At 28.6% G+C, this 14,665-nt stretch overlaps 1 protein-coding gene across 3 annotated transcripts in view; it reads left to right on the top strand.

The window, feature by feature from the left end:
* LOC136092382 (uncharacterized) overlaps positions 1-5,189 on the top strand; it is a 35,790-nt gene extending 30,601 nt beyond the window's left edge. For 2 of the 3 annotated variants that reach the window (XM_065820507.1, XM_065820506.1), the window contains exon 3: positions 1,235-5,189. In XM_065820507.1, coding sequence (XP_065676579.1) covers positions 1,235-5,076 — 3,842 coding nt within the window. In that variant the 3' untranslated portion in view covers positions 5,077-5,189. The remainder of the gene's footprint in view (positions 1-1,234) is intronic. The other variant, XM_065820508.1, reaches the window with a different exon arrangement.
* The last annotated feature ends 9,476 nt before the right edge of the window (positions 5,190-14,665 follow it).

The raw sequence follows: 14,665 nt of genomic DNA, 5'->3' as shown, positions 1-14,665 counted from the left end.
CGAACCAATGATCTTGCTATTTTAAGTAATAGGTCTCAATTAGTTCAAAATATTGACTTCATGATGTGATTAAAGAGTTTGTTAAAAATAAGCAAGAAAAATAACATTGTCAGACACAAAAGCTGGACTACTTAATTATACTTATATACCAGCAGTATAATCAAAATATTTGAGCAGGCTTTTTTTTTTTTTTTTTTTTTGAAAAGAAGGGGGGACCAAATTGAAGGATACTCGGGGCCCCTAAATCCTGTGCACGGCCCTGGGTTGAAATCAGGTTAATTAATCAACATCTGAGGTTTGACGTGAAAAATACGTAGAACTTTAAAAAAAATGGCTTCAAAATATTGACCTAATTTTAACATTGAAAAAACGGAAAATGCTTGTTGGGTATGTGATCACTTATGACTATAAGAAACAGGTTCATCAAAAAAAATTTATCTAGATATGTTGGATATATAATTCAACTTTGATTTGCGAAGTTCTCTATTTAGAGTCTCAAAGAAGAAACTAATAGATATCATTCTAATGCATCAGCTATCTGTACTTCATTTTCCAAATGATTATAAACAATGATCAGAAAGTAAATCGAGAAACCTTTTTTGGGGATATACCTGCAGTTTTATAGAAATATTGACTATAGCTTTTAGGTTATTTATCATAATCTGCGCAAGCAATCTTTTAACCTGATAATTAAATCTACCACTACTTTGGTTATTTTTCCTTAATTAACTAATTTGTACAAAATTTTAGAACTCGAAAATGAAATAAACAAGCAAACATAAAATAGAAATAGAAATTTTATGAAAGTCATTTGCATTACGGGTTGGTAGAGCACAAGCTTTAAAAAATGTGGTTTTTATTATGAATTTTAAACTCCAAAACTCAGTTAAAATTTAAATTTTGTAAAATTTGAATTAAAAAAAAAACATCGTTCTTTTGGTTGAATTCTCTAGAGTAATTACTTGATGTTTTTCAAATTGTTAAGTTTACAAAGTTTTGTTCACAAAAACGTTCTCTTAATATATAAAAATACTGTAACATGATTTATTTAAAAACGTTTTTAAAAGTAGTATAATTTTGTAATTTTTTTATATTAAAACTTTTTAAAACTGGACTTAATACGCTAATAAATAACGCGTCACGTTTGAAAAAATTTTTACTAAAATAAATGATATTAAATTTATTTTAATTGAGAGAATAAGTTTTTATAAACTAACCATGCGTTCATTTTTAGAAGTTCAACCGTTTTCAGAAAATTTATTTTCACGCGAAAAACTACTTTGTGAAATTCGACGTTTTTTACATGGAGCAAACAAGTCAACTTTAATATTATATGGAATGTCCGGTGTTGGGAAGACACAAATTGCAAGAAAGTATTGCGAAATTTATTATAACTTCTACAAAAACTTTGTTTGGATAGACGCAGCATTTGGAAAGTTACAAACCTCAATGAGAAACCAATGTCAAATATTAGGATTCGAAGTTCATGACTCAAAAGGTGATTATTTGAATATAGAAGTGATTGTTGAAAAAATTCACAACCATTATAAAAATGAAAAAACATTGTATATTTTTGACAATGTCGACGATGAAAGTGTTAAAAACCTGACCATGTATATTTCAAGAAAACCGGATTCATTTACGTTGATTACCTCCCAATGGAGAGCGTGGTCGAAAAACGTAAACAAAATGCTAGTTGATGTTTTTACTTCAGAAGAAGCATTCGCTTATGTAAAAAATAATATTAAAGAAAACGCCGATGAAAATATAAGAAACCTAATTAAAGAACTTGGTTATCATCCGTTCGCTATTACTCAGGCAATAAAATATATAAATATTCATAAAATTTCGATAGAAAAATACGTAGATCGATATAGATCGAAACCAGAAATATTAGACAATAACTTTCCAACCGAAGAAGAACCAAAGTCTGCAATAAAAGCAATTAACTTAGTTTTAATAAAATTAGAAAAAAGTAAACCTTTTCCATTTAAAATATTAAACTGTTTATCTCATTGCGACTATCAAAACATAAGTAAACCGTTTATAATCCAAATTTCAAAACAAATGGAAATAAACGAAGAATATGTAATAGATGAAGCCGTTGGGTTACTAATGAGTTATTCTTTACTAAACTTTGATGATAAAAAATATTCAATGCACGAACTGACTCAGCTGACGTGTAGATGTTTTCAAAATAGAAATTCAACTACAAATACGTATCTTAGTTTAATTGAAAATTTATTTATATTTGAATTAAATGAAGTAAAAGATCACGTGGATTACGGAAACTATTTCGTTTTCCATTTTATCTGTATGTTTCGCAATAACAGAATAAAATTTTCAAAAACATTCCATAATATGACGACATCTATTAAAAAATTATTAGTATGTAAAGGTTTATTTGAAGAAGCAATCGAAATATTAAAAAGTATTCAAAGTTTTAATACAGAAACTTATGGTGAAAATAATCAATTTACGCTTTATACAAAACATAATATCGCAAGCTGTTTGGACGATATGGGAAAATATAACGAAGCTTTAGAAATTTATTATTCTGTTGATAAAATACAAACTGAAATTTTAGGTATCAACCATCCAGATACAATGGCAACAAAAAATAATATCGCAATCTGTTTGTACGCTATGGGAAAATATAACGAAGCTTTAGAAATTTATTATTCTGTTGATAAAATACGAACTGAAATTTTAGGTATCAACCATCCAGATACAATGAGAACAAAACATAATATCGCAAGCTATTTGTACTACATGGGAAAATATAACGAAGCTTTAGAAATTTATTATTCTGTTGAGAAAATACGAACTGAAATTTTAGGTATCAACCATCCAGATACAATGGCAACAAAACATAATATCGCAATCTGTTTGGACGATATGGGAAAATATAACGAAGCTTTAGAAATTTATTATTCTGTTGAGAAAATACGAACTGAAATTTTAGGTATCAACCATCCAGATACAATGGCAACAAAACATAATATCGCAATCTGTTTGAACGCTATGGGAAAATATAACGAAGCTTTAGAAATTTATTATTCTGTTGATAAAATACGAACTGAAATTTTAGGTATCAACCATCCAGATACAATGTCAACAAAAAATAATATCGCAAGCTGTTTGGACGATATGGGAAAATATAACGAAGCTTTAGAAATTTATTATTCTGTTGATAAAATACAAACTGAAATTTTAGGTATCAACCATCCAGATACATTGGGAACAAAACATAATATCGCAATCTGTTTGTGCGCTATGGGAAAATATAACGAAGCTTTAGAAATTTATTATTCTGTTGAGAAAATACGAACTGAAATTTTAGGTATCAACCATCCAGATACAATGACAACAAAATATAATATCGCAATCTGTTTGTGCGCTATGGGAAAATATAACGAAGCTTTAGAAATTTATTATTCTGTTGATAAAATACAAACTGAAATTTTAGGTATCAACCATCCAGATACAATGTCAACAAAACATAATATCGCAAGCTGTTTGGACGATATGGGAAAATATAACGAAGCTTTAGAAATTTATTATTCTGTTGAGAAAATACGAACTGAAATTTTAGGTATCAACCATCCAGATACAATGGCAACAAAACATAATATCGCAATCTGTTTGAACGCTATGGGAAAATATAACGAAGCTTTAGAAATTTATTATTCTGTTGATAAAATACGAACTGAAATTTTAGGTATCAACCATCCAGATACAATGTCAACAAAAATTAATATCGCAAGCTGTTTGGACGATATGGGAAAATATAACGAAGCTTTAGAAATTTTTTATTCTGTTGAGAAAATACGAACTGAAATTTTAGGTATCAACCATCCAGATACAATGAGAACAAAAAATAATATCGCAATCTGTTTGAAAGCTATGGGAAAATATAACGAAGCTTTAGAAATTTATTATTCTGTTGAGAAAATACGAACTGAAATTTTAGGTATCAACCATCCAGATACAATGACAACAAAATATAATATCGCAATCTGTTTGTGCGCTATGGGAAAATATAACGAAGCTTTAGAAATTTATTATTCTGTTGATAAAATACAAACTGAAATTTTAGGTATCAACCATCCAGATACAATGTCAACAAAACATAATATCGCAAGCTGTTTGGACGATATGGGAAAATATAACGAAGCTTTAGAAATTTATTATTCTGTTGAGAAAATACGAACTGAAATTTTAGGTATCAACCATCCAGATACAATGGCAACAAAACATAATATCGCAATCTGTTTGAACGCTATGGGAAAATATAACGAAGCTTTAGAAATTTATTATTCTGTTGATAAAATACGAACTGAAATTTTAGGTATCAACCATCCAGATACAATTTCAACAAAAAATAATATCGCAAGCTGTTTGGACGATATGGGAAAATATAACGAAGCTTTAGAAATTTTTTATTCTGTTGAGAAAATACGAACTGAAATTTTAGGTATCAACCATCCAGATACAATGAGAACAAAAAATAATATCGCAATCTGTTTGAAAGCTATGGGAAAATATAACGAAGCTTTAGAAATTTATTATTCTGTTGATAAAATACAAACTGAAATTTTAGGTATCAACCATCCAGATACAATGAGAACAAAACATAATATCGCAAGCTGTTTGGACGATATGGGAAAATATAACGAAGCTTTAGAAATTTTTTATTCTGTTGAGAAAATACGAACTGAAATTTTAGGTATCAACCATCCAGATACAATGAGAACAAAAAATAATATCGCAATCTGTTTGAAAGCTATGGGAAAATATAACGAAGCTTTAGAAATTTATTATTCTGTTGATAAAATACAAACTGAAATTTTAGGTATCAACCATCCAGATACAATGAGAACAAAACATAATATCGCAAGCTGTTTGGACGATATGGGAAAATATAACGAAGCTTTAGAAATTTTTTATTCTGTTAAGAAAATACGAACTGAAATTTTAGGTATCAACCATCCAGATACAATGACAACAAAATATAATATCGCAATCTGTTTGAAAAATAAAGAAAAACAGCAAACAAGTTGTTTAATTATTTGATTATTATTTTAGTTATAATATATGTAAAGTGTTATACTTAACTTATAATTGACAAACATTTTTCTATAAAAGTTGTAGAACTCCGTTCTTAACACTTATAAAAATTTTCTTAATTTTTGTTATCATTCGTATAGCGCTTTTTTTTAAATTAAACGAAAGCTCATTTACTTTATCCTTTATTTACATGTTATAAATTGTATTTATTATTGATTATAAATTAAAAAATGAAACTAATTTAAGGTTTTTACTAATTTTAGTTATTTACTCAAATAATTAAAGTATTTAAATTAGTTTAGTTAATTTATAAAAGTCTAAAGTATTTTAAAAGCAAAATTTTGGTATTGCGATATATATATATATATATATATATATATATATATATATATATATATATATATATATATTTGTTAAAAGAATATTATATTGGTGAACCAAAGAGTTTGATTCCCATAGGAATTATAGTATAGAATGTTTAAAACGGTATATGATACATTTGTAAACTCTCACGATAATAATTTTCTTTACGTAAGTGATGATGATTTAATTCTTCTATTCTTATTAGTTTAAATTAGATGTTAAATAAAATTTATAATCGTTTAAAAAATTAATAACAATAAAAATATTGTGATTGGTTACACGAATAAGATAGTCCCTACAAAGCGGGAAGAGTCTTAATTAAACATGCCGTGTTTTGAGATTGATTTCGTTTAAAAAATATCATTATTTTATGGACATATTTTGCTGACATTTATATATATTCTGAATAAGTGTTGCAGTATGTTAATTTCGTATATGTGTATATATATATATATATATATATATATATATATATATATATATATATATATATATATATATATATGGGTAATTCCATTTTTAACTTAGGGTAAAATAGGGCAATATGAGCACCTTGGTAATATGAGCATACTTAAAGATTTTCTTATATGTAAGCGGTGAAATTAAAACTGCTTTGTATCTTTTGAGTCAACTTTATGTGGTGATAACAGAAATCAGTACACTTTGCGAAAATGCAGTAATTAGCGGCCTGTGGCGTCCCGAAGAGAAAAGATAATTAGGAAATTAATGTCTATAAACAATAAAATAGCTTTATACATCAAAACTTCTCCACGTTATCCTGTTACATTAGCTAACATATGTAACATGAATTGGGTAGTTATAATTTTCACATTAAATGCTATAGGGGAGACCCGGGCACGTTGGCCCACGGGGTAGGTTGGCCCATTCGAGTTTATTCAAAGGCTAGACGCTTTAACTAGCTGGGAATCTAAGTGAAGGTTGTTAGTAATTCAATCCTTTTTTCAAAAAAAAATCATATTTATTGGACCATATTTGAGTGTGTAATGTCGTTTTAATAATTTTTCATACATCAAAGTAAATTTTGAAAAACTTGTTCAACGTGTTTATACTCACTGAGGTTTGACAGTACAGCATTATTCAAATGCCATATTTTAAGGTTATAGTGTAAGGATTATTTTAGTATATGTTCCACAAAATTAGTTGACAGTTTAAGGTGAAAGTTGTTCATTCTCTAAACATGACAATGGGGCAGATTTGCCCGATGCAACCAGGGCACGTTGGCCATATGGTCAACTTGCCCGGTAGATTTTTATAATAATTCGGGTAAATTTGTGACGGAAAAACTGTTTTTGTTATAAAAGTATTAAAACTTGTAAAACATATTAGATCAGAAATTAGCCTCATAAACAAATTGGCATTTGTTTTTATTCGTTATTTTGGGTTTTATACGTCGATTATAAGAAAATATCACTGGAATACATAAGATTTAAATTTAAATAAATTATCTTATTATAAAATGTAATTTTATCTTATATTTACATATGTCTAAACTTAAATATTGTATATATTTATATACTTTTATTATATATATTATTTAACATATAATATAACTTATATATGTAAATTTAATAAATATTTAAACTTTTACATACTAGTTATACTTACATTTAATACTTTATACATAATACACTTAACTTTTCATGCTTAACACTTAAATTTGTATATGATGTAAGTTTAATATGGCATGAGTTATGTAAATTATTAATGATTAAAAGTAAATAAGTATTTTGAAAAAGAAAAATATAAAATGTAATTTTTTAAATATATAAGTATAATGAAGGAGGCGTGAACTTCCTGGTTAAATGCACTTCCGCGTTGCTCTGTGACAAGACCGTTAGGACTTCTTGGGGCACCTAAAATAAAAATTGAAAAAAAAAAAAAAAAAAAAAGTATGCAGGTATATAAATAATTAAATAAAAAAGAAATAGTTAAATATAAAACACGTAATAAAGTAATGTACTTTTGGTTTTTGCATTTTTTTTAGACCTACCTAAAAATAGTACGAAATTATATTTGCAAGTCACAACGTGGAAAAGTGTCAGAAGAAACAATGTTATTGGCAGTGATACAAGTTACAAAATTTAAAAGATCAATTAGAGCAGTTAGTAGAGAATTTAAAATACCACGTAAGTCTCTAGGAAGATTTTGCATATCTAAAAGGTTGCCATCTACATCTAATACTTCAGCTCAAACTGAAGTAGAACTTGATTGCCAAGTTATTCTTTCAAATTCTAACAATGATAATTAACTTGAGTTTGATGTTACTGCAACAGTACATAAACCTAATGCAGAACATACGCCTGATAACGCAGCTATAGGGAGAGATTTATCACCTAAATTAGATTAAAAAAAAACCCTGGCACAAGTTTGGCTATGCCAAAAGATTTCAGGTATTTATATTTTCTTCAACAAATTTGAATATAGTTTAGTACTGTAATTTATTTAAACATTTTATAAGATACTTCAATATAAAATACTGCTTTGATATATTTAAAATTTTGAATTTTTTTAGAGACTGGGACAAATATGGTAATATGTATTTTATATTTCCTTAGGTATTTGAACCTGAGCAGGAAGTTTTTCTTGAAGAATACCTAATGAAAGCAAGTGATATTTACTATGGTCTTTCTCCTAAAGAAGTTCGACGGTTTGCTTATACATATGCTGTTGCTTGTAGCAGGAAAATTCCTCACTCATGGATAGAACTTCAATCTGCTGGTAGTGATTGGTTCTCCGGATTCTTAAAAAGGCATCCAAAGCTTTCTATTCGCTCTCCTCAAGCAACAAGTTTAGCTCGGTGCACAAATTTTAATAAACATAATGTAAATTTATTTTTTGACAACTTAAGCAATGTTTTGAATAGGTTAAAATTAAGTGCTTCAGACATTTGGAACATTGATGAGACTGGAATCACAACAGTGCAGCGGCCTGATCGTGTTGTTGCACGTAGAGGCTTTCGCCAGATAGGTCGTGTAACATCAGCAGAAAGACAAATTTTCTTAAATATATCCTTTTTCTATCCATGCACGTTGTTCCAATGATCACCCTTGTCTGGTATTGATTGACAACCACAGCTCTCATCTTGATGCAGCAGTACTTGATTTTTGTAAAGAAAATGGTATCACACTTTTATCTTTTCCAGCACACTGTGGTCATAAATTACAACCATTAGATAGAAGTGTTTATGGTCCTTTTAAAAAGTTTGTGAACTCAGCATGTGATGCATGGGTTACAGTAAACAAACGACCTATGACTCTCTATGACATACCTGGTATAGTAAAAACAGCACTTCCTAATGCTATAACTCCAAGGAACATAATTAGTGGTTTCCAAGCAACAGGTATTTGTCCATTTAACAGAGATATTTTTCCAGAAAGTGATTTTTTGCCATCATATTTAACAGATAGACCAGACTCTAACACTAAAGTGTCATCTGTGGATTTTAACATCACTAAACAAACACCTAGAAACGAAGTTTCAGCTGGGGATTGTAAACAAACACCTAGCAACGAAGTTTCATCTGTGGATTGTAAACAAAAATTCAAAAAATTTAATTCAAGTGAATCAAAATCTAAGAAAGGAAATTTACCAGATTTAGACAGCACATCAGGTGCTACTCTAAACTCTTGTGAGACCTTTTGAAAAAGCTCAGCCGAGAAAAAACAATTTAAATAAGCTCAGAAATCGGAAACGAATTTCTGCTATATTAACTGATACGCCAGTTAAAAAAGCCTTGCAACAGGCACAGAAAGCAGCAAAAGAAAAAAAACAGAAGGGCTCAAAAAATAAAAAACTATTTTCTATCAAAGAAGCCGGTCCAAGTAACTCTAAAACGAGGAGGATTTTTGCCAGTCAACCTGTAAAAGAAAAACGCAACAAGAAAAACAAAGATGGTAATGAGGAAGATGTCTTGTGTCTTAGTTGCTTCAAACCGTTCTCAAACAGCCTTCAAGGTGCTGTGTGGATACAGTGTTCAAGCTGTCAGCGTTGGGCCCATGTGAGTTGTGTAGAAAAAAATGCAAAGGGATTAGATTATAAATGTTTATACTGTTGTTAACTAAAATGTTATTGTTGTATTTTGTTTTTACTTCGTTTTTTTGTAGTTTATTGTTTAAAAGTTGTTTCAATTTCGTTTTATCAAGTTATAAAGTTGTTTTTGCTCAATGAGCGTTTTCTCACTTCAAAATCTGCCAACCTACCCCGATAACGGGGTAGGTTGGCCGATATGACCTAACAAAACAGTTTTTAATGTGTTAAAAAGCTATTATGAACTTTTATTAATATTTCCGGATAGTCTAAGGACTAGTCAACCTTTTTCCAAAAAAAAATAAACTAAAAAACAAAAAGCTAAAAAGTTACACATCAAGGTAAAAAAAGCGGGCCAACGTGCCCCGGTCTCTCCTACACCATTTGTTACACCTTTCAAATTTGCACCATTGTCATAGCTCTGACCTCTTATGTTTTTCACTGACAAACTATTTTTTACCTGAGTGTCAATAATCTCATTTGATAATTCAAGTTTCGTTGAACCTTCAATTAAGTGAAATCCAAGAAAACTTTTATTAATGTGAATTTTGTTCTTATTCTCTACATCGGCATATCGAACCAGCATTGACGTTTGCCCCTGGTGACTGATATCTGGTGTACATTCAAAAACAATTGAAAATACACGGACTTTTGGACATTTGAGCAAATTTTGAATTTAATGAATTTGCCAATCCAGTCAATAATTTTATTCTGAATATCTTTTGCCAGATAGTGCACAAATTTGGTTTTTTTTTTTGCTCTCAACAAATGTATTTCCATAACTGGATCATATTCAGCCAAAAATTCCTAAACTTTTCGAAAGTTTTCATTAATATCTTTATAGACTTTGTCACAAGAGCCTCTGAGGCTCAATCAATCTTTCAATTGTTTGAATAGTGTCAATCTTTCAATTGTTTGAATAGTATCAGTTTCAATCAATCTTTCAATTGTTTGAATAGTGTCAATTCAATTAATAGAGTTAGTTGATTTGCTTTCATTTCCAGAATCAAACAGATCTTGAATTGTTGGACTTTCTTCGGCCATTTTATCATGATGAGCTTTTAATAGAAATTTTTCTAAAGATTTAAATATCTTTAGAAACATTTAATTTCAATTGTTCCTCTTTTTGTAGGCGCTTTTGTTTAAACTCCCAACCTGAAAGTTTTCTTTTCTTCATTATTTCTTTGAAAAGAAATCAATAAATTATATATAAAATTATATAGCAATAATTAGGTAACTTTATATCAAAATAAAAAAATAGTTGAAATTCTCAAATAAGAGCGCTAAACCACTTTGAAAACGAAAAATATTTAACACAAAAAAAACTACTTTTAAAGCTTTAATTTCTAAACCAATATATAAAGAAACGCTTTTTTAATTTAAAACGGTTTTCTAAAATTTTTTGTTTAGGGGCTGTCTATGAATTACGTCAACAAAATAGGGGGAGTGGGAGTCTGATTTTAAAATACGGGGGAAGGGGGAAGGTCAAGATAAATTGATGCCAACAGTTTTCTTTTTAAATATACTTACTTAAAAAAAGGAAAATTAGGCAGCGCTGGCAGTCTTATGTTACATAGTCGCTTAACCTTCAGTATTTTAATAAATATTTATATTTATTATATTATAATGTTTATAACCATACTTTTTAAAAACTGTTTTGTGATTTAAAAAGACTCGACACCTACAGAACTAAGTAAGCACACACGAGATGTTTACTCGTAGCACTATTAATTTTTCAAAGTTGTTGTTGGTTGGTCTGCCATGCAAATAAAAAAGATTTATGTTAGTAAATAATTTGAACAATATAATGAAGACCGTTACAATAATTTAAGTAATACAATGCAGACCGTTTAAATAATATAATGCAGACCAAGGTCTACATTATATTATTTAAACAATTATACCTGAGGTCGGCAATCTGAGGTTGATGCGGCTCTTAAGCTCCAAACACAAATATTAATATAGTATTGAAATAAAGACTTGGTAGATGATTTTAAAAAAAACTTGAAATGAAGGTGTTGGTAGCTTTTTAAAAACTGTGTTTTTAAAGTGCTACTAACATCTTTTTTACATTATTATATTAATAATTATGCATGGAGCTAAAGAGGCGCATCTTGACATTGAAAGAACCACGCGAAGGTTGCAAGTCGCAGGTTGCCAACCCCTGGTACAAACGTTTAAATAATATAATGTAGAACATGTACTTACATAAATCTTTTTTTTTGCACAGCAAATTAAAACTTTGTAAGTTGCAACTTTTGGCTTTTCTGTCTCAATAGGTTGCCGATTCCTGATTTATACAATTTGTTAAATGCATTTTTCTTTAAACTGAATTAGGTCTAAAGTTAAAGTGAGGAGGATTGTTACACTGAAGTGTTGCATTAATTTGAAATATGTTTATAATTTAAACGTGTAAAGTGTACATTTTCGTGAACACTTTAATCTTTATTTTTTGTTAGAAATAAGTTTTTGTAGTTATAAACTGGAAATATGTTATAAACTGGAAATATGTTATAAACTGGAAATATGTTATGAACTGGAAATATGTTATAAACTGGAAATATGTTATACACTGGAAATATGTTATAAACTGGAAATATGTTATAAACTGGAAATATGTTATAAACTGGAAATATGTTATAAACTGGAAATATGTTATAAACTGGAAATATGTTATAAACTGGAAATATGTTATAAACTGGAAATATGTTATAAACTGGAAATATGTTATAAACTGGAAATATGTTATAAACTGGAAATATGTTATAAACTGGAAATATGTTATAAACTGGAAATATGCTATAAACTGGAAATATGTTATAAACTGAAAATATGTTATAAACTGGAAATATGTTATAAACTGGAAAGTTAAAAATAACTAACTTTTACTTTTATTCACTTTTTGTTCAGAGAAAAAATTTTTATTTTTAAACGGTTCTCTAAATAGTTCACTTTTAATCAATTTTTTGTTTTTGTTGTGAATTAGTCTTTTCACAATATTTTTTTTGGGGTGGGGGTGGGGGGGTGGGGGTGGAATTGAATGTTGACGGATTTTTTCAGGGGGGTATCTGGAGGTTTGACATTATGTTGACAAGGGGGAGGGGGAGATATAATTGCCAGAAAATTTTTGACGTATTTAATGAACAGCCCCTTAAAACACGACCGCTTCTTTATAGAAATGTTCGCCTTTCTTTAGAAATTTATTTCGATGCGATAATTCTTTTCTTAATTTAAATTGGTTCATTTTTGGGCCGCAAGTAAAAACAATACTTCTAAACAATGTCAATGATTGGTTAGCGGAAAAATGCAAAAACTTGATTTTTTTTTAATTGGCTGAAACATTTTTAAAATTGTACAGTAAATAAATCAAAGAAAATTTAAAAAATTTTTTTTGAGTAATTATGGTTTTTAATAAAAAATATTATAGACTAATTCTTATATAAATACGTATACAAATTTTTATATAACTATTCGTATAAATTTATATAGTTTCATATTCTCAAGAAAAAAAATATTTTTTTAAAATTTGGCGCCCTTGTCGCCTTGGCGCCTTGGTGAAAATCACCCGTTGTACCCGCCTACCGTACACCTGATTAAAACCATGTTTCAACAGTAAGCAAACTAATAAGGCAATGGCAACTGAAAAAAAAAAAAAAAAAGTTATGTTTAAACTTAAAAAAATCCTTTCGTTATAGGATTATTATAATCAGTTATACGAAAATTTGATTCGTAAAAAAAATTCATAAATAAGATTCAAAATGTAGTGACTAATTTAGAGCTAAAATATGTATAATAAATCTGATAATAGTCTAATTAATAATAGTCATAAAAACGTTATTATAAAAATCTTTTTCTTATCAGTCGTGATATCATAGAATATCTGAAAGTAATGAGAAAGTTGAGTATAATATAAAGTAGGTATACGTAAGCTTGAATTTCAATTAAAATATAAATTTTAGAACTTATCTGATGGGTCCAAGAAATTATAATTGGTAACTTTGAAAAATGAAAAAAAATAAGGAAAGAAAAAGATTTGTAGCTTAACAAATTCTAGTATTTATATTTTGATACTGATTATAGTAAGATTTATACTTAGTCTTAGTTTCAAAGTGTCTTAAGTAAAAACTAATTTACAGAAACTAAAACCACCCGGCACTATATAGTGTCAAGTAATACCACAACTTAGTAACATCTCTTGACTGGCAAGGATAACAATGTTGCTTTACACACTGCAATGTAACATCGCTTTTCAACTTTAAAAAAAAACAGAATATAAACATATATAAACTTTAAACACATTTTATAAACTATTAACACTTACTTTATTACACATCAAAACATGCTTATCATAAACTTTTAATTGACAACATTTGAAAATAAATTTTTGTACTTTCTTTTACCACACATCCTATATTGGGTTGCAGACAAAAGTATTCAAAAGATTTGGTTTACCAGATCTTTTTTTACTTTAAATTTTTAATTATAGCCATAGCAGTTTTTTTTCAAGACTTCTTAAGTAAATAGAAAATTATAACACACCCTTGTCTAACGTTATAATTATTACCAAGGTAACAATTATAACGTAAGACAATGGTCTTTTAAACACTCAAAAGACGTCCAAACGTACAAAAGACATTCAAAAGGCGTTAAAAACGTTTAAAAGACGCTCAAAAGACGTCTTTTTTATATCCCATCCCGACTGGGTTTGGTTATTTATATGAAAACAAGACACTGCTCTTCAATTTTAAAATATGCATCTGCGGCATATATAGTGGAAATAGTTTCTTGCCATAAATTACACAGGTCAACAAAAAAAAATTTTCTGGTGCCGAGAAAACAATTTGCTTTTTGAATAGCATTTCTCATTTAGATTTCAAATATGCAACTCATTTTTCACCATTATGTCAAGTTGAAAAGGTATTTGGGTTCAAATATTTAGTTTTTGGGGTAAAACCCCTAATATTGTCAAAAAAATAAAAATTATTCAAAAGTATGTAAACCTGGGTCTCAAAAAAATCGTTCATAATTGGTATTTGAGAAACATTGCAAGATTTTTAATTTAAATATATATTTGTCGGAGATATAAACTGCAAATACTCCGCCTCTTTTCCCGCTGGCTCTTGGTTTGCTAATTAATTTATGTGTCGGCAAAGTATAGATAGAATTTAACTAAGCCGAACTTTCA

The sequence above is a fragment of the Hydra vulgaris genome, chromosome 15, assembly GCF_038396675.1.
Source record: "Hydra vulgaris chromosome 15, alternate assembly HydraT2T_AEP".
In the NCBI taxonomy this organism is placed as follows: Eukaryota; Metazoa; Cnidaria; class Hydrozoa; order Anthoathecata; family Hydridae; genus Hydra; species Hydra vulgaris.
The sequence above is the reverse complement of the archived record's forward strand: the minus strand, read 5'-3'. Positions and strand labels throughout refer to the sequence as shown.